Below are 24,959 nucleotides of genomic sequence, written 5' to 3' on the forward strand. Positions count from 1 at the left end.
CAGCTACACGTAATTCTCAAATCACCTGATCTACAGCCCACAGGTTATTTATGTATGTTCTGTAACAGCTCATGTGGACGTCTCACTGGTGTCTCAAACAAAGTGACCAAAACTGACCTCATGTTTTCCCCATCGCCCATCTTAACCCAAGAAAGAAAATGGTCATTCCATTTCCAATTCATTTCCAAGTATCATCCATTTTATCCCCTAAATATCTCTTGGATCCCTTCCCTCCTCTCTATTATCATAGCTGCTGGCTTAGTTCTGCTTCTTCTGAAGTGGTCCCAGCCTAGCTCTCCAACCTCATGTCCACCCTATTTTCCCATAACAGCCTAGAAAAACACTGTAGTTGTATTAACTTCGTACAACTTCCTCCATTATTTATCTCCAGTACTTGCCAACTTTGTGGCAAATGGCAGGTCCTCAATAACACTGGTTCAAAAAGCACCAGAACTAAGAACAATGTGAAGAAAGGTAAATAGTTTATTATTTACTATCTCACAGCACCATGTGTCTCTGTCATGTTTTAGAGTGGTTCATTTTTATTTAGTTTTAAGTAATTTGCAAACATACTCGAGCTGTGTATTTTGTGGGAGCACAGAAAGCATCCCCCAAAATGTATGTATTAGGATATGTATGACTATGGAACAAAAGCTTAAACTTGTAAAACAGAGATATAACCTCTGACAAGTCATTTACTCTTTCTGGACCTCAACAATCTGATCTGTAAAAAATAAGAGAGTTGCATTAAATAACCTCTAAGATCTCACTCTGGTCCAAATTCAAGGATTATAAATTTGCTTACCATGTCCGATAACTTCTTGTCTTTCTTTCTCATAAATTTTCGTTTTATATCTTCTTCCTGTTCAAAGCTAGACGTTTAATACACAAAGATGTTTACAATATGAAATGACACTTTGAAAACATTTCTAGCAATTTTCAAACATACTCACTGAATAAAGCGCATTATGTTCTTACAAGCAGAGCTATCACTCAGTTCTCCTGGAATGGTGTTTATGTCACTATTAGGCCATATATACACTGAACTGTGGCAAATTCTGAACACAAGGGCATTTGAAGAAAGCCTGTTTGATAGGTCACTCAGCACATGTTTTAGTGCTTTCTTGATAAATATTTCTAAATTAAAAGAATATAAATAGAGGTTAATGAGAAAAATCTTAAAACTTTTCAACATGAATCATTCCAAACACACAAAAGTACAACATAGGAAATTGACTCCCAAATAACTATTCTCTAGATTCAATAATAGAAGATATAAAAAGAAAATTTATGCCTTTTTTTTAAATAAATTCAGATAAAATTCACAGACCATAAAATTCATTCTTTTAATGCATACAATTCACTTGCCTTTAGAGGCTGACAAGGTTTATACCCATCACTAATTCCAGAACACTATCATCCCAAAAGAACCCTATACTTATTAGTACTCGTTTCCCATTTCTCTTACACTGACCCATAGCAACCACTAATCTACTTTCTGTCTATACAGATTTGCCTATTCTGGAAACGTCCTATAAATGGAATCACACATTATGTGTCCTTTCATGTCTACTTTTCATCCTGTCTAGTATTTTCAAGACTCATTCATATTGTAGCATAAATCAGTACTTTATTTCTTTTTATGGCTCAATAATAATATCCTTGAATGGACATAATACACTTTGTTTATCCATTCACAAGCTGATACACAAGTGGACTGTCTCTCTGCTTTCTGGCTATTATGAATAATGCTATGAACATTTGTGTGCAAACTATTGTGTGCACATATCTCTCTTAGGTGATCACTTAGAGTAGAATTGCTGGGTCACAGGGCAAGTCTATGTTTAACCTTTTGAGAAACTGCCAAATTGTTTTCCAGTTATTTCACCACTAATATATGAGGACACCAATTATTTTCAAAATACCATATAACTTATAGCAGTAAAACTGTTGAATGAAATTCAAATTTCTTTGAAGTTCTTTTTATCTTTGGACTCTGTCCCACTAAGAGTAGTGTATTCTAAAGTCAAAGTTTTTTCTGTGTAATGTGTCATTAACCTGATACTTTTTTTTACTTCATTTTCAGGGATTTCTTTTTAATTTACTATAATCTTTGGATTATGTAAAACATTTTCATGGTTCAAGAAGATATATTTAAAGACAACACACATATACTTATTTAAGCTTTATCGTCTTAAATCCTAAACCTATTTAACCTTGTGATTAAAACATTTATTTAACTATCACCCTGATATCTTAAATAAATACCTTGGGGTTGTGGTAGAGAAAAGATTACTTATTAACAAGAGAGATTTTAAGACATCTTGATATGTTTCAGAAGGCCAAATTTAAAGATTTTCAGCTACACTACAAAAGATAAACATAATTCCTGGATTATTTTCTGTTTATCCCTGAATTTACTTTCATTAATTTGGGAGTGGGGATTCAAATGGATCAAGATTGAGAGCAATTTTTTTAGCATGAAAGGATGAGTCAGAAAGAATATTCTGTGTTCTCTCCCTTCCTATTTCCACGGGGCCTGGAAATGATGGCCAGCTAGTGACCTTCCACAAGGAACTCGGCACTTTTCATTCCTTATCTTTCTGAACTTCTCTGTGGTTTCCAACACCACTGATCACACTTTTAATGAGTGATTTTATTCATTATCATGGTGCTAATGATCATCCTTCAGAGATATTCTTTCTCTCCTTTCCTGACCACCCACTCTCCCCTAAATTTCAGATTCAAATTACCTGATGCCTGCTGGGAACCTGCACTTGATAGACTCTCGCATCTCAAACGAAACACCTTTCAAACACAACTCATCTCCCTCCTCTGATATTCTTTACTTCTGTTTGTGGCCTTAGCCCAAGTCAGAAGCGAGAAGACATCCTAGAATTTGCTTGATACAAACTCAGCGGATATTTCTCCCACAGAATTCTTATACCATTACAAAACAACGTAACTTTCAAGAGTGTAGGCTCTGGAGACTCAGGGTTATGTATAGGTGCAAATCTGCAATGTTCAAATCTACATGCCTCATTTACACTGTGCTCATTGTGGATATTTATATTTATTGAGACAACCACCTGCCAGTAGGCAGTGAAGGTTTTTTGTTTTTGTTTTTGTTTTTGTTTTTGTTTTAAGAAAGGGGACATTTTTTTTCTAATTTGCACAGAGAAGCCTCACAGGCAAGCAGTGGTGCTGGAACATAGTGCCTAAGTTTAAATCCAATTTATAGAACTCACTAACCACCTGATTTCAGTTTATCCTCTCTCTCACTCAGTTTCATTTGCAAAATGAAGAGGATTCCAGTATATTTCATCATCAATTTATAATAAAAAAGAAGTTTTTTTGGTCAGACTTACCATTAGCAGTAGCTAGCTGAAAAGCTAAATCAAGGCCTCCTCTTATTCTGAAGAGTATATCCATAGTCTCTGAAATCACCTAAGACAAACAGAACCAAAATTCTCTTGTAAAACAAAACAAATTCATCCGCACACAAATGAGAGTCAATTCTACTTCTGGAAATTTGTTCTTAGGAAATAATCAAAGTTCAGCAAAAATTTAACTTCAATGTGTGTACTTCCCATACTGTTCTCATTATAGCAAAAAAAAAAATAAAAAAAATAAAAAAGAAAAAGAAAAAAAAAGAAAAAAAAAAAAGGGAAACCACCCAAACCAGTAAGAAGTCAGTTAAATAAAGAACAATACTACCATATAAATTTTAGGCAACCATTTGAGGAACTGCTCTATGAAGAGTTCTACAGTTACCATTTGAACAAAAAATATTTAATGACAATGAAAAATAATGAAAAAAGTGAAAAAGGCAAGAGCGTATTTAACGCTGCATGATTTTGCACAATGTACCTAATTGCTCAGTACTTTTGTACTCTTCTGTAAAATAGGAAAAATCTGTTATTTCATAGGGTTGTTGTGATGATTCCACAAGAGATCTCAAGTGAAAGGATCACAACCTCCCTAGGCTTCTGAATTGAGATCCTCTCTGAAGAAATAATATTTAAGCTGAGATGAGAAGGGCAAGTAGGTATGAGTATTAACAACTAGAAAGGAAAGCTGAGGGTGGAGGTAGGAGAACCCACTGCAAGCAGGGGCACAGGCTGGTGAAGATCCACTTGGAAGAACACTTAAGAGACTACCACGGATGCTGAGATCTGACGAGGGCAAGGACAGGGATGGTAGGAGTGGCGTGAATGACAATTGACAGCCATGCAGAAGTAGCATGCACAGGACCTGATTATTGATCAGATGTTCAGGGGTTGAGAAGGGGAAGACGACAAGGATGATTTCCAGGTTTCCGGCATGCACAACACGGTGGATTTCCTGATCCGCGGACCATTGGAGGAAGAGCGGGTATGGGATGAGGGGAGGTGGAAACAGTTTTGAACTTGCTGAGTGTAAAATACATATGAGTTATCCAGGTGAAGGTACAATTAGTAGATAAAGATCTAGAGCTCGGAATACATTTCCAAAAAACTGGATATATAACTTGGGAGGAAACGCAGGGTGTGAAGAAAAGCATCCTCGAAGACCACCACATCCAGGAAAAGGCTTGGACGACCCGGCCGAACAACTGGGAGGGAACGGGGGGAGTGGGACACCACCGGAGCTCAGGGAATAGAGTATCTGAAGAAAGTGACTCCTATCTTTCCTAGGTCCGATACCTCTTCAAACCTTCAAGACGCCAAATAATCCCTCGTTCTCAACATGATTCCACAAGGAGGCGGCGCGGGGAGCGAAGGTCCTAGAGCGGCTGAGCTGGGATATTCTAGCTGTGCGGGGCAGTTTCCCTCCGGCTCTAGCAGGGACAGACCGAGAGAAAGGAGGCCCAGACACCGAGCTCGCAGCTGCTACCGTGGGTCCCAGCAGGGCAGCTCCTTTCAAGGGCTTGGACCCACGGAAGCTACGAAAGTCTGAGGGGAAACGCAGGGGTCTACTGCAAGTACTCACCATGTCTGCTACGTGGCTCTGACAGGGGTGCTGACGTCCGCGCAAGGGCTCAGCACTCTAGCCCGGAAGTGGCGTTTCCAGGGGCGGAGCCTGGGAAGACTAACTACAACTCCCAACATGCCCCGCAGCAACGTCACGGGGCGGACCTTACCGCGGCTCCTCGCGGATGGATATTGGGGCGGAGGAGCAGAGAAGCCTTTCCCCCCTAAATTCTATTGGTTGATTCTTTCCCATTCTACCCATACTCTAAAGTCTTTACGTGTGTTCCTTGATGCGGGTTCGCGCTCTCCACGTATCCTTCCGTAGCGTACTTAAAAACGAGTTCTCCCGTGCCCGAGGCAACGCGTCACAATAAACACCTGCGGCCACTGTCAATATAGGCAGTGCGCGGAGAGTGCTGAGGCGCTTCGCAGGGAGGCGTCGCGCGCAGGGGTTCGCGCGACGGGGCTGTCGCTCCTGCGGCTGAGTTAACGCGGACCCGACCTCAGACGACCTGGTGTCGGCTGTCGGACGGGGTGTCCTTCTGAGAGGTGACTTGGTCCTCGGGCCGCAGGGTGTTGTCCTTTAGATGCGTCCCTACTCAGAGCCTGTTTCCTTAATGGGAAATCATTTTCCTGTCGCTTCAGTTTTCCGCCCCTCCTCCACCGCCCCCTCCCCTCAGCGCTTGAAGCTTAAGGGACCTTGCCGAAGTCAACTCGTGTTACACTTCATTTTGTGCTCGCCCGCTTAGGTTGTAAGGAGTCTGGGGCCAGGACCCATGCCCTTTGAAATGTTTTCCCAGCTTCTGTCCGCGAGCTTTACCCAGAGGAGGGGTTTGCGAAGTGTTTGTTGAATGAACGAACGATTCTGTAAATGTGGATCAGGAAGAGTTAAGTAATGGGAAAATTCAAGGCGGGAACTTCTTTCCTTTCCTTTTTCCCTTCTGTGGCTCGCTCGGTTGTGTGCCAGGCGCTGCACAGACGCTGGAAATACTGGGGTAAGGAAGAGCCAGACTCTCCCCGGTGGTGCCTGCCTTCGTGGAGCCAAAAGTTTAGTGGGGGAAAACAGCTGTTGATTAAAGGATTCGCACACGTTGTACGTGAACTCATAACCCGTTAGATAAACAGGGCGAGGGCTTGGGAAGGGAAGTACATGATAGATAATTAAAGAAGTGATCAATGAGCTACACAACCCGAAGGATCAGTGTTAGCTGGGGGAACTAAAGGAGTCAGCACGGTGAAGTACTCGAGGGAAGCGAAACAGCAGGTGCCATGGTCCTGTGGCTGCAGCGAGCCTTATCTGAGAATTGAAAAAAGTCAAATGGAGCCCAGGTGCCAGGGAGTGGGGTCCCCCATGGTGACAAATGTGGGTGATAGCGGACCTTGTGAGCCATTTAAAGGATTTGAGCCCGTGAAACAGGCCCTTGTGGTTGGGCAGTGGGATGGAGCTTTGAAACAAGCCGCAAATGAAAGTAGCACATCCCTACTGACTGACGTTTGCTTTTAAAACAGGCCTGGTCAAAAAAAAAAAAAAAAAAAATAAAACAGGCCTGGTCAGGGGACGAGGAAGATTGGGGGCGGGGGGGGGGGAATGGAGCATATCTAATTATGCTTTTGTTTAAACGGAATCTCGCGCCCTTGATATTACACGTTAGCAATGTTGATGTTCAGATGAGCCACAGTTCCAAATAGGCAAGTGTGTTTAGTGTCACTGAAATTCAAGACAAAAGGTTCTTACAGAGGTTTATAAATTGGGAAGGATAAACCGTGTCTGTTTTATTCAGTAATGTATGCCCAGTGCATCTAGTTGGTACTTAAAAAAATATTATGGGAGCGCCCTCGTGGCTCAGTCTGTTAAGTGACCCACTCTTGATCTCATCTCAGGCCTTGATCCCAGTGTAGTGCATTCAAGTCCCCCCTTTGGGGCTCCACACTAGGTGTGGAGCCCATTTAAATAATATATATATATATTTAAAATGTATAATAATATATATAAATACATTTGTATACATACATTCATATATACGTACATTCATAAATAAAAACATTTAAAATATATATATATAATGATGAAATGGAAGCAAATATTCCTTAGCTCTTTGGTTTTCCTTTCCAGAACATGTCTAATTAAAAAAAAAACTCAATAAATACTTGAATGTTTAATGTGGTATTTCAAAAGAAAATTCACAATTGCAGTTTGCCCTTTAACAAATACTCTTAATTCATTGTGGATTATCATTTGTTTTGTTGTTCTTAATTTTTATATTGCCTAGACAATTGTCCTTTCCCATCCATCCCCTTTGTGAACTAATTTTGCCGGTGACGCATTTCTTGTATTCATTTAAACTTGAGAAAAGAACTATAGAATAACACATAATGACTATATGTGTCGTGCATTCTGAAAAACTGTTGTAATTTCCAACATGAGAGACAACGCAGTATGTTCAAATCATTTGCTCTAAACTGGAAGTGTCCTCTCCCCTTATGTAATCAATTTTTAAATATACTTTGAACTTCTCAAAAGGAAGATGTTTTTTACACAGTATTTGTACTATACTATAGCAATTTTATCATTTACAACAGATGAATGGCAATGTGACAGATGCTGTCATACACATTTGTTCCTAATTTGTGGATACATCACCCAGAGAATCCAGGGGAAGGTTCATGGTCATAATTTTGAATGCTATTATTCCCCTTTAGCCCCACAAACTAGATTCTTTGCCCCACATAGTGTGGGACATTGTTTTACAGTGAATGTTAATTCCCAGACTGCAAGTAATTTGGACTGAAATTTCATAATTGCCTTTCTCCTGAACTTTTTTCCCTGTATTTTTCAACATAAAGTAGGATTTTGCTATAAAAGAAATAACCATAGTGAACCCTCTGAAGTTGTCAATATAGAGAATACCACCACAAGAAGGAACCATGCCTATGGAAGGAGGGAAAACGGATATGGAGAGGATTGGCCTCTTCAGTGAGATGGAATATGTTACTGTTGGTGATAAATATGTGTCATCATTTAATCGTAAGTATATCTGTTTTCTTTACAGCCTAACAGTGGGTATTTACTCTATGAAATTTGGGGTTTAATAATTTTAAATGGTATTTTTAAATGTTCTGTATTTTAGAGCATTAAGTTTAAAGTTGAATAAAATTGTAAAATTGCAATAGAGTTAAGAGAGAACTTAATTTTATAAGAACAGAAAGCTCCTTTCACTGGGATACCCTTCCTTTGTATATTCTCTGTCATAGGTAATTTTACTTCTTTCTGAAGTTGCAGAATAATTTGTTTTTAGCTTATGGTTTCTCAGATGGGACACTCTCTTATGCAAGCAGCATTTATATTTGCATGCCAAAAGGCCATACATGACTTACTTTCCTGAAAAGTAAAATACTAAGTGAGTAGCTAAGGGATTTTTAGAAAAGTCATAAATAATAAAGAGCTAAAGCAAATAAACATTTTTAATGACTTAGTTAAATTTTTGGTTAGTCAGTGACTCCTTTGTTACAAAAAGAATACACTGACGTGAAACATCTCCAAGATATATTGTTAAATAAAAAAAATCAAGGTACGGAATTGTATATTATATATTATACTAAGCATCAAAGATGGAAAAGTAAGTGAAAATATTTGTTGGGACATGTTTAAACATTCTCTGGAAAACAAAATACCATGATTTCCTGTGGGAGAGGAACTGGATGTATGAATGTGGGAGGAAAATTTATTGAAAAACATGTTATTGGATTTGGAACCATGTGAATATTTACCTTTTCAAAAATTTCAATTAAAAAAACAGTGATACAAACTCATATTTAAATAACCTGCTGATTTAAGGATTGTTTGCACTTCAAAAAACTTTCCACATTACTGAAGGACTTCCCAAATTGAGGGCTCCTAGATCTAAATTATAAAAGAAGCTCTAAATGTAAATAAATAAGGCTTTTTTTTTTTGAAAGACTGTTATAAAAACAGCCTTTTAAAAAATTGCTGGGCTACCACTATTTTGTTGTATAAATATATCACATTTATTTATCTGCTCTCCTGTTGATGCACATTTGAGTAGTTACTTGTTTTTTAATATTATGAATGAAATAGCTATGAAAATTCTTGTTCATGTCTTTTAGTGAGTATAAACCTCATGTGTGTTGAGTATGTATCCAGGAGGGGAATTGTCTCAGTTTGAGTACAGAACACCTTTCCATTCAACCTAAACCCCCCGCGCCCCCCCCCCACATGTACTTACTGATAATCTCACACAGTGTTTTCTAGTTTATGGATGGGGAAACATTGGATTAAATGAATTTCAGGGTCTTTTCTAAACTTCAGAGTCTATAACCAGGACCTAATTAATAAAATGATTTAATGGAAACCTCTTAGGTCTTACTGTCAATGTACTCTAACACAGAGCTTTCAGTGAACTTTTTGAGACAGCATTTAGAGCTGAAAACTCACTCGGCCCAATCCCACAGTTTGAAACTTTTCTCAGTTATTTTTCATGTTCTTTAATTATTAGTGAGCTCAAAATTATGATATTCCTAATTTATTTTTAAAGGACCTTTTAATGAGGCTGCAAGCAAAAATAAACAGATGCTACCTGGGGGATCCAAAGAAATGTCGAATCTCCAGGCAGGTTATTTTGATCCCCATTTTGTAAGGATATTTGAAGGTGAAGGCTATGTAAGTCTGAACCAAGTGAGGAGACGGCATATGATGGAAGAAGCAAAAAAAAATCTAGGCAAAGCCTTCCTCCCTAGTAGTGGAGATAAAAAGCCGTAAGTGTTTGGGGGAAAAGTCATAAATACATCTCCTGTCCCTTTCTCTACTCTAGCTCAAATTGTGTATTATTCTGGAGGACTTAAGAAGTATGGTTCATTTTTTAAACTTTTAAACTTGTCTTGGAGGTGGAGACAGTTTTATTGGGTGATAGAGGTTGACAGGTATTTCTGATTAAGTAGATCCTCATCTCATTAAATTTTTGATTGTCATTGCTCTCTATTAGTTCATGTTATAAAAGCCGGCTAAATAATGTGAATACATTTGTTTGAAAACCTTGAAAAAACTACCTTGGGTTATCTGTGCCCTTTACTCTCTCTTTTATTTTTTATTTTTTGCTTTGTAAATAAAAACTTTTAAAATGTATACATAAAAATTATAAAATTAAGAGAAGCCTTTTTTTGATAAAGAAGGTAATTTATGAAGACATGTTATTTAAAAATCATGGTGAAGATACATGCATGGAGTTTAACAGTATTTTAATTGTGACAGTTGTCAGTGTGAAGGTCCATCTTTTTCTTACCTTTAAACCACTAAACAAAGAAAATCATGTAGTCTGTTATATAATATTATATAGCTAAGCTTTATGATATGATGTTAATGCACATTCTATAATGTTGTCTGTAGAATTTGTGATGAGGATTGGTTGAAGGCCAATTTTGTGCTTAATTGTCCTATTTTTTGAGGTTAGTAAAGCTGTAATCTTCTGAATTAGTGGAAACTATTGTCACTTCCTAAAGATTATGAAATTTTGTTTATATGGAACATTTAAAATAAGCATAAAAAATAAAAATGTTATCTCACCTGAAAATTTGTGACTTTGGAAAATGGGGGAAATTAAAAACTAAAAAAGTTGGTTGCTTTTTTCTTACCAAAGTTAGGCAAGTCAGTTCCATTGCATATATTTTGTTCCTTTTTCAGTCATTTTTAAATAAATTGTGATCAAATATGTATAACACAAAATTTGCTGTATTAATTTACCTCCTTTTTAAAAAACTGTATTTAAGATGTGGTTTAGGAAGCTACTATGGCACATTAGGTGGTCCCGTGCCATTCTTCAGTGCACAGTCAAAACCCAGAGAGAAATATGAGGCACCTGGAAAGAATTTATACACAAACCCAGGAAAGAAAGGAACTGGATATGGGTAAGATGTTTTTCATACCTTCATATCATTTGTTTTGAACTTACAAAAAATTTAAATTTCTGAATCCTAAAATCACCATTACTTAATTTCCTTCCTTAGCTATGCAAATATTACCATTGGTAAGCAGTTTTCACACTCTGCTGATTTCTACGATGCACCCAAACTAAATTATAAGGTAAAACAATCTATTTTTAACTTTCTTCAATCTTTCTTAGTTGACCTAGAGAACTCATTTGTGATCTAATTATGCATTGTTTTATTTTATCGGTGTTTGTCTTACTAGAGCAATGGTAGACTGATACTTATGATTTGTGATAATTTTACCTTTTTGATATTGGATATCCATATCTTGCTATGTATCTTCTCACTCTTCCCAGGATGAGATTTATCTCCTGGTATAGTTTACCACATGTACCTTATATCTCTCTCAACTAGCTATGAGGTTTCAGTTAACTTGGCCTGACCAGCTATGCCCTATTTTGAGTAGAAGAGCCATGTCCCAACCCTTAGCCATATTCCCACCATATCCTAGTATCTTGTGGCTAAAGCAGTAGTGGCCGTACCTGTGGCCTAGTGGAGCCATTATGATCCATGAATGCAATGCAGGAGTGATAGGGAGAAAGGAGAAGGTCAAAGGTAGAGAATGGATGACTACCTACAGAAAAGAGAGAGTGATAGGATGGGAGGAAAGTACTCTATTTACTGATAGAAATAAAAGCTAAATGTACTGGTATATGCCTCTATACTCATTTTATATAATATTTGACTTTGAATGAAACATAGTCACTTATATAGACAAAGCCTACATGGGAATGAGTAGGGGAAACCTTATAAATTTTGGAGCAGTATCAACATAATTTAACAATTTCAAGATAACTTAGAGGAAACTGGCATTAATGAAAAGGCAAATTCGTTTGGACATTAAACAATAGAACTTAAATGGCAACATTTTATTAGTTTTTTTGTGGTTGTTGTTGTTTTAGGCATGCAGTCTTCAACAATTTTTCCGTGGTGACTTTAAGCAGCAGTAGGGCCACGAGATAGAAAGATAGTGGTCATTTTTGCAAAGGGGTGTGTCCAAACCCAGGAAAAGTTTTCTATTAAATTGGGCAGAAACCTTGGTCATTTAACAAGCATCTTTGTTGCTCTGTATGGATTATTACAAAATTATGTATAAGCTACTTTTCATCTGTAGGAATAGTAATAACACATATAAATGTACACAAGGCAGTTTTATCAGTGACTCTAAATAGTCTTTTTTTTTAAAGATTTTATTTATGTATTTGAGAGAGAGACAGCAGGAACAGGGAGAGGGGGAAGGGATAAGCAGACTCCCCACTGAGCAGCGAGCCCAACTCAGGACTTGATCCCAGGTCCCTGGGATCATGACCTGAGCCAAAGGCAGTCACCAACCGACTGAGCCCCTCGGGCGCCCCAGTAATTAGTCTTTTATCCTAAACTTTGTGTGCATAAAATACTTTTCTCTCCTAATAGTAAAGTTCTGTTCTTATTTTCAGAACTTATTATTTATAAGTCAGAAATTTTATATATTTTTTATTTTTTATTTATTTATTTATTTTATTTTATTTAATTAATTAATTAATTTATTTTTATTTATTTTTTTAGAATTTTAAAGAGATTACCCTGTTGCATTCTTGCTTGTTTCTGACAAGAAATCTGCTGTCATGCTGGTTTTTTTTCTTCTTCTGTATGTACTTACTGTCCTCTCTTCTCTGGCTACTTTTAAGATTTGTATGTTACTCATTTGAGTAATTTGATTATGATGTGCTTTGGTAGTGTGTTCATCTTGCTTCTTGTTCTTGGAGTTTATTGAGCTTCTTGGATTTGTGGGTTTATAGTTTTCATCAAAGTTGGAATATTTTCAGCTATTATTTCTTCAGCTATTTTTACTGTTCTTTTATCTTTCTCTTCTCTCTCAGGTACCCCTATTACATATGCATTAGATCTCTTGAAATTGTCCCACAGATTATCAGTGCTCTGTTTGCTTTTTTTTGTTTGTTTTACTTCTCTTTTTCCTTTTCTGTATTTCATTTTGAATTGTTTCTTTTTCCTATGTCTTTAAGGTCAGTAATCTAGGGGCGCCTGGGTGGCTCAGTGGGTTAAAGCCTCTGCCTTCGGCTCCAGTCATGATCCCAGGGTTCTGGGATCGAGCCCCACATCGAGCCCCACATCGGGCTCTCTGCTCAGCAGGGAGCCTGCTTCCTCCTCTCTCTCTGCCTACTTGCGATCTCTATCTGTCAAATAAATAAATAAAATCTTCAAAACAAACAAAAAAAAAAGGTCACTAATCTATTCTTCTGCAAGGTCTGGTATGCTTTCATGTGAGTATTTCTAATCTCACACATTGTGTTTTTGCTCTCCAGGAGTTCAACTTCATTGTTTTTTTTTTTTTTTTTAATATATCTTCTATGTCTCTATAGTTAGTATACAGTTTGATTATTGTTTCAATTTCCTTTTCCGTTAATTCTAACATCTATGTCAGTTCTTGGTTAATTTTGAATTACTGGTTTTTCTTCTTTGAGGTCATATTTTTCTACTTTGTATTATTAGTGATTTTTGATTGGATGTCAGGCACTGTGACATTTACTTTGTTGAGTGCTGTATATTTTCTTATATTATAAAAATTCTTGGGCTTTGTTCTGGGACACAGTGAAATTACTTGGAAACCGTTGGATTTTTTTCAGGTCTCACTTTTAAGATTTGTTAGGTGGGATAGGAGCAATGCTCAATCTAGGGCTAATTATCCCTGCTACTGAGGTCACCCCTTTCTGCGTGCTCTAACCCGGGCCCTGGCAGCCATGTTTTCCGGTATAGCTGAACCAGAACTGTTGCCAGCTCTGTGGTAAGAGCCAGGCACTGCTACCTCTAGTCTTTTAAGGTGGTTCTTTTTTTGCTTTTGAGTAATTTACTCACATATATAATTTTTTTAAGATTTTATTTATGTATTTGACAGACAGAGATCACAAGTAGGCAGAGAGGCAGGCAGAGAGAGAGAGAGAGGAGGAAGCAGACTCCCCACTGAGCAGAGAGCCCGATGCAGGACTCGATCCCAGGATCCTGAGATTATGACCTGAGCCGAAGGCAGAGGCTTAACCCACTGAGCCACCCAGGCACCCCCTGTTTACTCACATATATGTGCTGATTTGTACTCAACTGAATACTGTAGGGCAGGGGTTGGTAAAACAAACACAATATTCTAGCAAAAGCTGATCTTTAAAGCATTGCTTTATGGTACCTGGGGTACCACCTGGGGTGACTGATAAAACTACAGATTTGAGGATCGTCTAGCAGACCAAGAGGATCAGAAATTTCTGAGAGAAGAGCTTGTAATTTGTATTTTAAATAAATTATCAAGAATTTCCTATGAAAACTAAAATTTGAGAAACACTGCCCAAAAGAATAAATTGAATGTTTATCCTTACCACTGTGGTGTGGAAGAGGTGGTGTCTTTTGTATCATAGAAACAAAACATAACAAATGAATGTTTTAAAGTGAACCTAGCAGTATATATTTAAAAAATCTACATGCTTGTTTTAAAATATAAAAGAAAAATTTAACTGTTACTGCTAATTTGAATCATTTGTTACATAATTTCAAACTCTGATTTATAGAAGGAGAATGAAGAACAACACCGTTTAGTTAAAGGAACACCTTTCAAGTTAAACCTTTACCCAAGGGAATATTTTGATACCAATCCTTATTCGTTTGAGAAAACTTTACCACCAATTAAAAAAACAGAGAAGAAAGAATTACTTTCACATCCCTTTAAGCCCTCTTCTCCAGGTAAAAAGGTAAGTTAAAAAATTTTTAATTAGAAATTATTACACATTATAAAGAACTGTTGCTTCTTTCTGTCAAATCATTTTATTAGCCATGTAAATAATAAACCTCTGTATATTATTCGCATTGTTATTATGCACAGTAAGAATTGTGAAATTTATTTTAACAAAATTATGAAAAGTCACAAAGCCTGGCTGGTATAGGGAATAATGGAGTTCTTGAAATAATTATTTATGACTCTAAGTGTATTTCAGTTTACAATGAATTTTCTCGGTGCCTCTCTAGATCTTAGGCATAGTTATTCACAAACCCATGAAAATCCAGACCATCTTTTAGTTTGTGAAATGGTGATTAAAATGAATTCTTTCCTACTCTGCTGAGGTTTACATGTGTGAATAAAAATAAAAATGCTTCTTATAGTTTACAAACCTTAGTGTTCTGTGCACTGCCTGTTCATTTTTCCTGTAGATTTTCTACTGGGATAATTGTCTTTCTCGTATTGATTTATAAGATGTTTTAATGTGTTAATGATATTTTGTCATTTGCGTTGAGAATAATTTTTTTTAGTCTGTTGAATCTTTGACTTCATTTATGGTATTTTGTGCTATTCAGAAATTTGATAATTTGATGTGGTCAAATTTATCAATTCTTTGTGCTGAGTTTTATGTCATTTTCAGAATCACTTTCCTTACCACCAATATTATAGAAATATGCATTTTTTATTCCTTCTATTAGTGTTACACTTTTGCATTTAAATCTTCATTTGAAATATGGTTTGACATGAGCAAGGTAAGGATTCAGGTTTTGTCTTTCTCAAAATCCAGGGTTTCTTTTTTCCCCTCAGAGATTTTATTGATTTATTTGAGAGGGAAAGAGTGTGCGCAAGTGGGGGGAGGGCCAGACAGACAGGGAAAGCAGACTTCTTGCTGAGCAGGGAGCTGGGCTTGATCTCAGGACCTTGGAATCATGACCTGAGCTGAAGGCAGACGCTTAACCGCTTAACTTACTGAGCCACGCAGGCGCCCCTCGAAATCCAGTTTTTAAGGTAGGGGGAAACTTTGGGGGAGGATGTGCTCTGTATCTTGATTGCAGTCATGGTTTCAAGGGTATATACAACTCTCAAAAGTCATAGAATTGTAACTTTAAATGGGTAGTTTACTGTACGTGAATTAGACTTCAAGAAAATTGGTTTTTTAAAAAGACAATAGTTCCTAATATCACTGATAGAATAATTTTTAATACCACTGCTTTGAAATGGCACCCTTGTCAAGTCAAAGTTCCCGTTTTTCCCTTCAATTTCCATTTTGTTTGATGTTTATTTCTACCTATACCAAGCTACTTTTAATTACTATTACACTTTGATTTGGGATGGGCTAGTTTCTTCTTGTTACTCTTTAAAAAAATTACATTGGCTATTCTCCCACATTTACTCTCTTGAACTTTGAGGTTATTTTCTAAAGCTTTGGGGAGAAAGAAGATGTTTGGTATTTTGCTCAAAAGTTAAATCTTCAGATTTTTGGATGTATTAGCATATTTATGATTTGAATCTTCTCATCTAGAAATAAACTACTTATAAAAACCTTTAGTTACCTTGTAGAATTCTATATTTTACTTCACACAGGTTTATATACCCTGTATTTTATTGTATTTTAAGGCTCTAGTCAACAGTTTTTTTTCCCCATCATATATTCCCTTATGTAATTTATCTTTATAAAGATTTTTGATAATTGGCTATTTCATTAAGTTTTCTTATGTTCTAATGGGTATTACTTGATTCTCTTTAGATTTTCAGATATATGATTACATTATCTGCAAATAATTTTGCTCCCTCCTTTCCAGTATTTATGGCTCTTAAGTCATGTTCTTGTCCAATAGCTTAGATTAGCAGTGGTGGCCATCCTTTGCCTTACTCTTGAATTTACTGAATTACTTGAATTTTTTCTAGTGTTTCATATTTATAGATGCCAAAAATAGGGATAAATCAGGAATGTATGTAGAATTATATTGAATGTTTTGGTGTAATCTATTAGATTATTTTTTTCTTTCTTTGACTTGTTATAAGGTGAATAATAATAATAATAGATTTCTTGGGGATGAATCCCACTTAGCCATGTTGTATTAATCTTTAAGTGTACTAGTTTATTTTATTTGTTAAGATTTTAAGTATTTTTGCATCAATAACTTTAAGTGTAACTGGTCTGTCCATTTTTTTTGTATGCTTTGATCTATTTTGTTATGAGTAGATGTTAGCATAGATTCAAAACAATCTATATGTCCTCAAGTGGAAAACTTGAAATATTACAATTATATCTTTTAATTTAATTTTCATATATATTTGGCTTAGATACTGTAAGATAAAGAATGCCTACTTAAATGGGTTATTATGATTCTGTGGAGTTTTCTTGGTAGCTATATATAATAAAAAGATTAAAATTATGGCAAATCAGCTTAAAAAGTCAAGGCAATTATTTCTTTTATGCACAGGTCAAAAATAATTTTGATTGACTTCTCTTAGTAGACTATAAAAAAAGTATGAAATAGATCACATTTTCCTCTCCCTTTCTGTTTGTATGTACTATTCCTTATTTTTTAAAGTTTTTATTTTTTATATCTTTTTCATCATTGACTGATATTTAATAAACTAATGTTATGTCAGCCTCCCAGTTGGACAGATCTTACCTTTGGCCTCTTCTCTGAGCATCCTCTGTTTCTGAACCCCCAACTCCTTTCTGTATCAAAATACATTTGACCTAAGTCTTATTGCCTCAGTAATAGGTTCACTCCTTAACTGGATGATAGCCTGATCTGGTAAACTCTTACTAAAATATTAATACTTGACAAGAGTTTGGAATATTACCTTTTTGTAAACATTTGCATTTTAATAGAGAACTCTTGGAAATTACAGTGTCTTGCCCCATAAAATTGGCAGCAGGGAGACTGCTGGTATTTGAACAGTACAGGCAAACTTAGTTTTATTGGGCTTTGCTTTACTGTGCTTCACAGATACTGTGTTTTTTTTTAACCAATTGCGGGTTTGCGGCAATCCTGTTTTGAGCAAGTCTATTGACACCATTTTCCCAACAGTATTTGCTTACTTTGTGTGTCTGTGTCACATTTTAATACTTCTTGCAATATTTTGAACTTCTTTACTATTAGTATATTTGTTATGGTGATCTGTGATCAATGTGATCTTTGCTGTTACTATTGTCATTGTTTGGCGGAGGGGGAGGGTAACAGGAATACCGCCTATGTAAGATGGTGAACTTAACTGATCAGTGTCGTGTGTTCTGACTGCTCCATGGACTGGCATTCTCCCTTGGGATTCCCCCTTCCCTGAGAACCAACAATATTGAGATTAGGCCAATTAATAACCCTGCAATAGTGTTCATGTGAAAGGAGGAGTTGCATGTTTTTTTTTAGAGAGGGAGAAAGAGACAGAGTTGGAGAGAGAAGGGACAGAGGAAAGGGAGAGAGAAATCTCAAGCAGACTTTCTGCTGAGTGCAGAGCCCTAGAAGGGCCTCAATCTCACGAACCTGAGATCATGGCCTGAGCCAAAATCAAGAGTCGGAAGCTTAATGGACAGAACCACCCAGGTGCCCTGCATGTCTCACTTTAAATCACATGCTAGAAATGATTAAGACATATTAAAAGCAGAGATAGGCTGAAAGGCTAGGAATGTTGTGCCAAACAGTTACTCAAGTTGTGAATGTAAAGGAACAGTTCTTTTTTTTTTTTTTAAAAGATTTTATTTATTTATTTGACAGACAGAGATCACAAGTAGGCAGAGAGGCAGGCAGAGAGACACAGAGGGGTGGGGGGGGGGAGCAGGCTCCCCGCTGAGCAGAGAGCCCGATGCGGGGCTTGATCCCAGGACCCTGGGATCATGACCTGAGCCGAAGGCAGAGGCCCTAACCCACTGAGCCACCCAGGTGCCCCAGTAAAGGAACAGTTCTTGAAGGAAATTAAAAGTGCTCCTCCAGTACACGTAAATGATAAGGAAGCAAAACCAGCTTCTTGCTGATGGAGAGAGTTTGAGTGGTTAGAAGATCAAGGCTGCCTCAACATTTCCTTATGCGATAGCAAGGCCCCACCTCTCTTCTATGAAGGCTGAGAGAAGTAAAGAAGCTGCAGAAGAAAAGTTGAAGCTAGCTGAAGTTGGTCCGTGAGGTTTAAGGAAGGAAGCCATCTCCATAATATAAAAGTATAAGGTAAAGCAACAAGTGCTGATACAGCTGCAGCAAGTTACAGCTAAGACGACCTAGCTAAGAGAATTCATGAAGGTGGCTGCACTCAACAACAGATTTTTAATGTAGATGAAACAGCCTTTTATTGGAAGAAGATACCATCTATGACTTCAAGAGCTAGAGAGGAGAGTTCACTGCCTGGCTTCAAAGCTACAAAGGACAGGTTGGCTCTCTTGTTAGGGGCTAACGCAGCTGGTGGCTTTAAGTTGAATCCAGTGCCCACTTACCATAACCAAAATTTTAGGGCCCTTAAGAATTACGATAAATCTACTCTGTGTTCTGTAAAGGGAACAACAAAGCCTGGATGACAGCACATTTGTTTATGACAGGATTTACTGAGTATTTTAAGCCTACAGTTGAGACCTACTGCTCAGAGAAAAAAAAGATTCAAAATATTACTGGTTATTGACAATACCTCTAGTCACCCAAGAGTGATGGCGATATACAATGAGATTTGTTGTTTTCATGCTTGTTAACACATCTATTCAGCAGCCCGTGGATCATGGAATAAATTCAACTTTCAAGTCTTATGATTTAAGAAATCCGTATCATAAGGCTATAGCTGTCGTAGATAGTGACTCCTCTGATGGATCTGGGCAAAGCCACTTGAAAGCCTTCTGGAAAGGATTCACCATTCTAGATGCCATTAAGAATATCGATAATTCATGGGGAGAGGTCAAAATATCAACATTAACAGTCCGGAGGTTGATTCCAACCCTCATGGATGACTTTGAGGGGTTCAGACTTCAGTGGAGGAAGGAACTGCAGATGTGGTGGAAACAGCAAGAAAACTGGAATCAGAGATGGGACTGAACTGCTACCATCTCATGATCAAAGTTTAACGGATGAGGGGTTGCTTCTTATGTCTGAGCAAAGAAAGTGGTTTCTTAAGATGGAATCTACTCCTGACGAAGATGCTGTGAAGATTTTTGAAATGACAACAAGGGATCTAGAATATGACATAAACTTAGTTGATAAAGCAGCAGCAGGGTTTGAGAGGATCGACTCCAATTTGAAAGAAGTTCTCTGCTGTGGGTAAAACATTGTCAAGCAGGTTGCATATTACAGGGAAATCATTCATGAGAGGAAGAGTCAGTCAATATGGCAAACTTGATTGTCTTATTTTAAGAAATTCCCACAGTCACACTAACCTTTAGCAGTCACCACCTGGTCAGCAAGCAACCATTAGCATCAAGGCAAGAACTTCCATCAGCAAAAAAGAATGATTCACTGAAAGCTCAAATGATGTTTAGTATTTTTTGCTTTTAGCAGTAAAGCATTTTTAAATTAAGGTATGTGCATTGTTCTTTTTGACACTATCCTATTACACAGTTAATAGACTCTAGCATCGTGTGAATATAACTTTAAATGTACTGAGAAACCAAAAAAAATCATTTAACTTGCTTTTTGTGATATTCATTTCATTGCAGTTGTCTTGAACCGAACCCCCAATATCTCTGAGGTATGTCTGTATAGACAACTTTCTTTAAATGTAAAACCAACTCTGTAGACGATACACAAATATATTTGAACTTCCTCTAAATCTAATTTTGTTAGAAGCAGTTTACAAAACTACATTAGATTGTCTCATTTTTATTTGTAGGCTGGTGGAATGAAAGCAGGAACATTTGACCCTTACCCTTCACATTCTGCTGACCCTTATGTGGTTAAATTGGCAACCCAGATTTCCAGCAAAGATGCTAAGATTTTCCACCCTCCAGGTGGACCAAAGAGCAGACCGGTTGAAAGTATAATGACTTTGAATGTCAAAAGGTAGTAATATGTTATCCTAGCCTGTAAACTAAGAAAAATTGTTTTTGACTTTTTGATCCCTAATATCTCTTATTTATAAATACTTTAAACAATGACATATCTAGGTGTCTTTGAAAATCTCAGCTCCTTTTATGTAGAGGCTCTCCCATGTAGAAGTTTCCCCATATTCTGACATTTCTAATAGAAAAAGCCCAATTTATCTGTATAAACTACTCTGTTCTTTATTTTTAAAGCAAATCTGTAGTATCATTATGAGTTGTTTGAGGCTGTTTAGATATTTATAGTTCAGTTAGCAGTACAGGTTAACATTGTTTGTTTTTCAAGGGGTGTTTTTGATCTTTGTTAAATTATTATCTTTATGTGGGCTTCAGGCTCTCAGTAATTATGAGGAATTCTAATGACACTTAAGACTTCTTAAGTTTGAAATAATCTTTTATGAAATCTTCTAGGAAATATTTTGGTTAGTTAAAAAAGCTATCAGCATCACTTTATAGTACTTTAAAGAAAATATATTATTAAGGTATCTTAAAAGTTCAATTTTACCCAAGGTTTGAGCACTCTCAAAACTGAAAAAAAGTTCTCAGGAGTTCAAAATTTAAATTAGAAAAGGACAATCCATCATTCCTTCTTTGTTTGTGTCCAAGATCATGAATAAGTGGAAGAATTGATTTGATTACCTTTGTATCTATTCACTGAAAAAGTATTATTACAAATTAAGCTAATTTACATATTTCTAACTTCCACTTCAACTTCTAACTTCAACATATTTCTAACTACATTAGATTAGGTAAAGGACACCAAATTCATATTCTTTTCTTTTATTAAAATATCTCAGTATATCTGTATCACTTGTGAGCAGTGATTATAATATAAATCTTACTATCCTATCCCCAAAATAAGACTGCTTATCATTATTTATGTAATCTGTTGTCTAAAGGCATAATATTCTAAGGGGCTAGTTGGTGGAAATGGGAATACATGGAGTCCTTCTCTCATGTCCTTTGATCTCCATCCTTTGGCAAGCTCTTATCTATCAGTACTCTGCCCAACTCTATCTATGTAATATAGAACCAGAGGGTAAAATTAGAATTTTCTTCACCACACTTACTCTCAAATAGATGGGATTTTTTGCGGAGGTGGGGGAGGGGGGAAGTTGCAGGTTTTCTGAGTCTTCTTTTCTATCCATAGAACAGACCTGAGAAAGTTCTATGATAAATATGTTTGTAGCAGAGAAAAGAATAACTGATTGCTCTTTTGGATAATCAGAAGTTTATCTTCTGTTTAGCAATTTTGAGTTTATTGATACTTTTTATATTATCATAAATATTATCCAAAAGCAAGTTTTAGCTTTTTTTACCCCAGTTTTATTTATTTTTTAAAAGATTTTATTTATTTATTTATTTATTTTAGACAGCATGCAAATTGGGGGAAAGGAAGAGGGAGGGGGGAGAGAGAATCCCAAGCAGACTGCACCAAGTGCAGAGCCTGATGCAGGGCTCCATCCCACAACCCCAAGATCATATGACCAGCCAAAATCAAGTCAGATGCTCAACTGACTGAACCACCCAAACACCCCTTACCCTAATTATTTATCTGTAGGCTGGTGTCTGCTTAAGATTCTCTCTCTCTCTCCCGCTTTGGCCTCCCCTCCCCTGCCCACCCCTCTGCTCCCCCTGATCACACACACGCATTCTCTCTGGGTGGTATTTAAAATTGGTCCTCCAAACAAATTTTTCCTTCTTAATTTATATTTTAAGTGACACTTTTTAATCTGGTGGGAGAGTTTGGTCTTGGATGATTAATTTTTTATTACAAAACTTTTTTATAAGATTATACAGATATATTACCTGCACCTAAAAAATTAAATATGCATTTATTTTCCAATTTTAGGGCACTAAATACGAAGAACTACAAGACTGCTTCAGTACAGTCCTATTAGCATCTGGAAGACAAATAGCTTTCTAGGTTGTGACTACGAATAATTCATTATCGAGTGCTAACTATTTGCAAAAAACATAAGATGTGGAACATATCTTAAACATTTAAAAGATATTTAAGCCTGAAATTCTAATATTCTTCCTTGTTTTAGTACTATTACTTAACAAATAAACAGTATTTGTTAATAAATTAATATATGGTTATTGATCTTTGTTTAGATATGTGTTCTGGGGAGAATATAATGTTTAGACCTTCCATAAAATCCCAAAGTGCTGTCTATCATTTGAAAGCTTAGTCCTAATGTTGAAGAATTGCAAGCTTGGAAAGCCAGGGTGAAGGCTGGGGCTGGTGGGATAGAAAGAGCACATTAAGTTCTTACCTTATGTTTCTTCCTGGAGGTATCTGAAAATTGGATTGACAGCTTATCCAAGTGTCACAGCCCATTAAAGCATTCTTAATAGCAAAAAGAAATATGGATCCACTCATATTGCGTAGATTAATGTATACACTTCTTAGAGTGAGGTAAATGTCTCCTTTTATGTGGTTTCATGCCTTCTATTTATGGCCTGTGTAAAACTTTATATTATCCAATGGCAGCCCCAGGATGAGTTGGAGGAAGGAAAATGGGGAATGCCCGTTTAGTTGAGTATCTGATAAAAATACGAAGTTACAAGATGGATGAAGTTTGTCTTTGGTGTCCTGTCATGCGCATTTGTAGCTGTCCAAAGCTGCCTCTCCTGGAATATCTCCCTCTAGGTCTTATTTTCTTGTTCCAGATTATCTCTTTTTCATTTGCCCTACCACTTTAAAAAATACCTGTTCTTAAAAGATATGATTTACAGACATACTGTAATTTACAGTAAGGTCTTTATTAACAATGCTTATTCAATTGGGGGTGGTGGTGGTAGTATTTAAAAAAGGAAATTTATAATCTCTATTAATGTAATATACTGGGGAAGTTATTTTTGATCCATGGTGATTTCCTTAGTACTTGTCCTTTTGCCATTCTAGACTTCCCAGAGCTGGAAATCAAAATATATAAAGGCTGCAGTACTCTTCTTTTCAACCTGCTTTTTTGTTTTTCGGTGGGGGGGAATTTATGTCAATTCAGTTGTATCTGGCTTTTAAAAGGATTACAGATGGTACAGAAAATTTTTACTGTTGTAATATGTATCTATTACACACACACATATGTATACACATACATATATACATTGGGGGAATGTCTCCTATATATATTTATTTTTTTACATCATTTATTTTATTTTTTAATATTTTATTTATTTATTTTTATATCTCATACTATTTACTTTCTTCTAAAAGAATATTTAAAATCTTTATTTCCTATGCAAAAGACAGTGTAGATTGAACATCTTGAAGACATTATCCAGGATGTAATGTGACCCAGAGGGAATACATTTGTCTTTAGGAATAATTTCACCAGGTGCACATAACTGAATAAAAGTCATATATATTGATAAGTGTTACTGAATAAGCCTTATAAATGTATTCATTCTTTTGCGGTGAGATATATATTTTCAAATTTTATTAAAATCTAAATAATTGCTCATTTACACTTTTACCTTTGTTAGCTATAATTAATTTTTATTGATGTGCCTCTAAAGGCAATACACACTTCATATAATATTCATAGATGGGAATGCTCATCTAATACCTTACCGGAGGGTGTAAGAAGCAGTATGACAATTGGCAGAGCTTATTAAGAGTTTACATAAATGCATTGTGTCAATTTACAGAAAAGCAAACACAGAAACCAGTTATAGGAATAGTGAAGTCTGTGGAAAAACTAAGATATTTGAAAGGATAACAGAGGAACACACACACACACACACACACACACTTGATATAAGGGGCATAAATTAGTTATGATGTTCACTGATTTCATTTTTAAAGATTTCACTTGTTTATTTAGAGAGAGAGTGCACATGTGCGAGTGGAGGAGGGCAAAGGGAGAGGGACAGAGAGAATCTCAAGCAGACACAGCACTGAGTACGGAGGCCCACTCGGGACTCCATCTCATGACCCTGAGATCATGACCTTAGCTACAATCAAGAGTTGGACACTTAACCGACTGAGCCACTGAAGTGCCCCAACCTTTTGTTATTTATATTATCTTGGTCATAGAAAAAATATGAAAAGAGTTTCAATTTATTTTATGAGGCTAATATAACTGAACAAGGATAGCTGGGAAGGAAAATAATATTTTTCACTCATTGAAAAAAAACAGAATCAAGTACTAGCTAAAGGAATCCACATTTTAAATGATCATAAAATAAGATTGATTATTCTATGGCTATATGATAGCTTGAC

The 24,959-nt window shown here is 36.4% G+C and overlaps 2 protein-coding genes across 7 annotated transcripts in view; one reads left to right on the forward strand and one right to left on the reverse strand.

Moving 5' to 3' along the window:
- The window catches only part of UFSP2 (UFM1 specific peptidase 2), a 20,585-nt gene extending 15,215 nt beyond the window's left edge, over positions 1 to 5,370 (reverse strand). Inside the window, exons 1-4 of one of the 3 annotated variants that reach the window (XM_080796713.1) lie at positions 4,972 to 5,370; positions 3,369 to 3,447; positions 954 to 1,137; positions 806 to 872 (exon numbers count right to left, since the gene is read on the reverse strand). In XM_080796713.1, the coding sequence (XP_080652839.1) occupies positions 806 to 872; positions 954 to 1,137; positions 3,369 to 3,447; positions 4,972 to 4,974 (333 nt within the window). In that variant the 5' untranslated portion in view covers positions 4,975 to 5,370. Of the gene's footprint in view, positions 1 to 805; positions 873 to 953; positions 1,138 to 3,368; positions 3,448 to 4,685 lie in introns of those variants that run through there. The other 2 variants (XM_080796714.1, XM_080796715.1) reach the window with 2 other exon arrangements.
- On the forward strand, positions 5,129 to 23,090 carry CFAP96 (cilia and flagella associated protein 96). Of its 4 annotated transcripts, XM_080796717.1 has the most exons (9): positions 5,129 to 5,501; positions 5,702 to 5,839; positions 7,800 to 7,977; positions 9,506 to 9,725; positions 10,734 to 10,871; positions 10,971 to 11,046; positions 14,504 to 14,683; positions 20,521 to 20,690; positions 22,581 to 23,090. In XM_080796717.1, the coding sequence occupies exons 3-9, from the start codon at positions 7,878 to 7,880 to the stop codon at positions 22,627 to 22,629; spliced, it is 933 nt and encodes a 310-aa protein (XP_080652843.1). In that variant the 5' UTR covers positions 5,129 to 5,501; positions 5,702 to 5,839; positions 7,800 to 7,877; the 3' UTR covers positions 22,630 to 23,090. The 4 variants fall into 4 exon arrangements, with proteins under 4 accessions (XP_080652843.1, XP_080652842.1, XP_080652844.1 ...); XM_080796716.1 differs by lacking the exon at positions 5,702 to 5,839 and having other exon boundaries at positions 5,339 to 5,501; positions 7,797 to 7,977; XM_080796718.1 differs by lacking the exon at positions 5,702 to 5,839 and having other exon boundaries at positions 5,348 to 5,501.
- The last annotated feature ends 1,869 nt before the right edge of the window (positions 23,091 to 24,959 follow it).

Source organism: Martes martes (genome assembly GCF_963455335.1).
Source record: "Martes martes genome assembly, chromosome: 2".
Lineage (NCBI taxonomy): Eukaryota > Metazoa > Chordata > Mammalia > Carnivora > Mustelidae > Martes > Martes martes.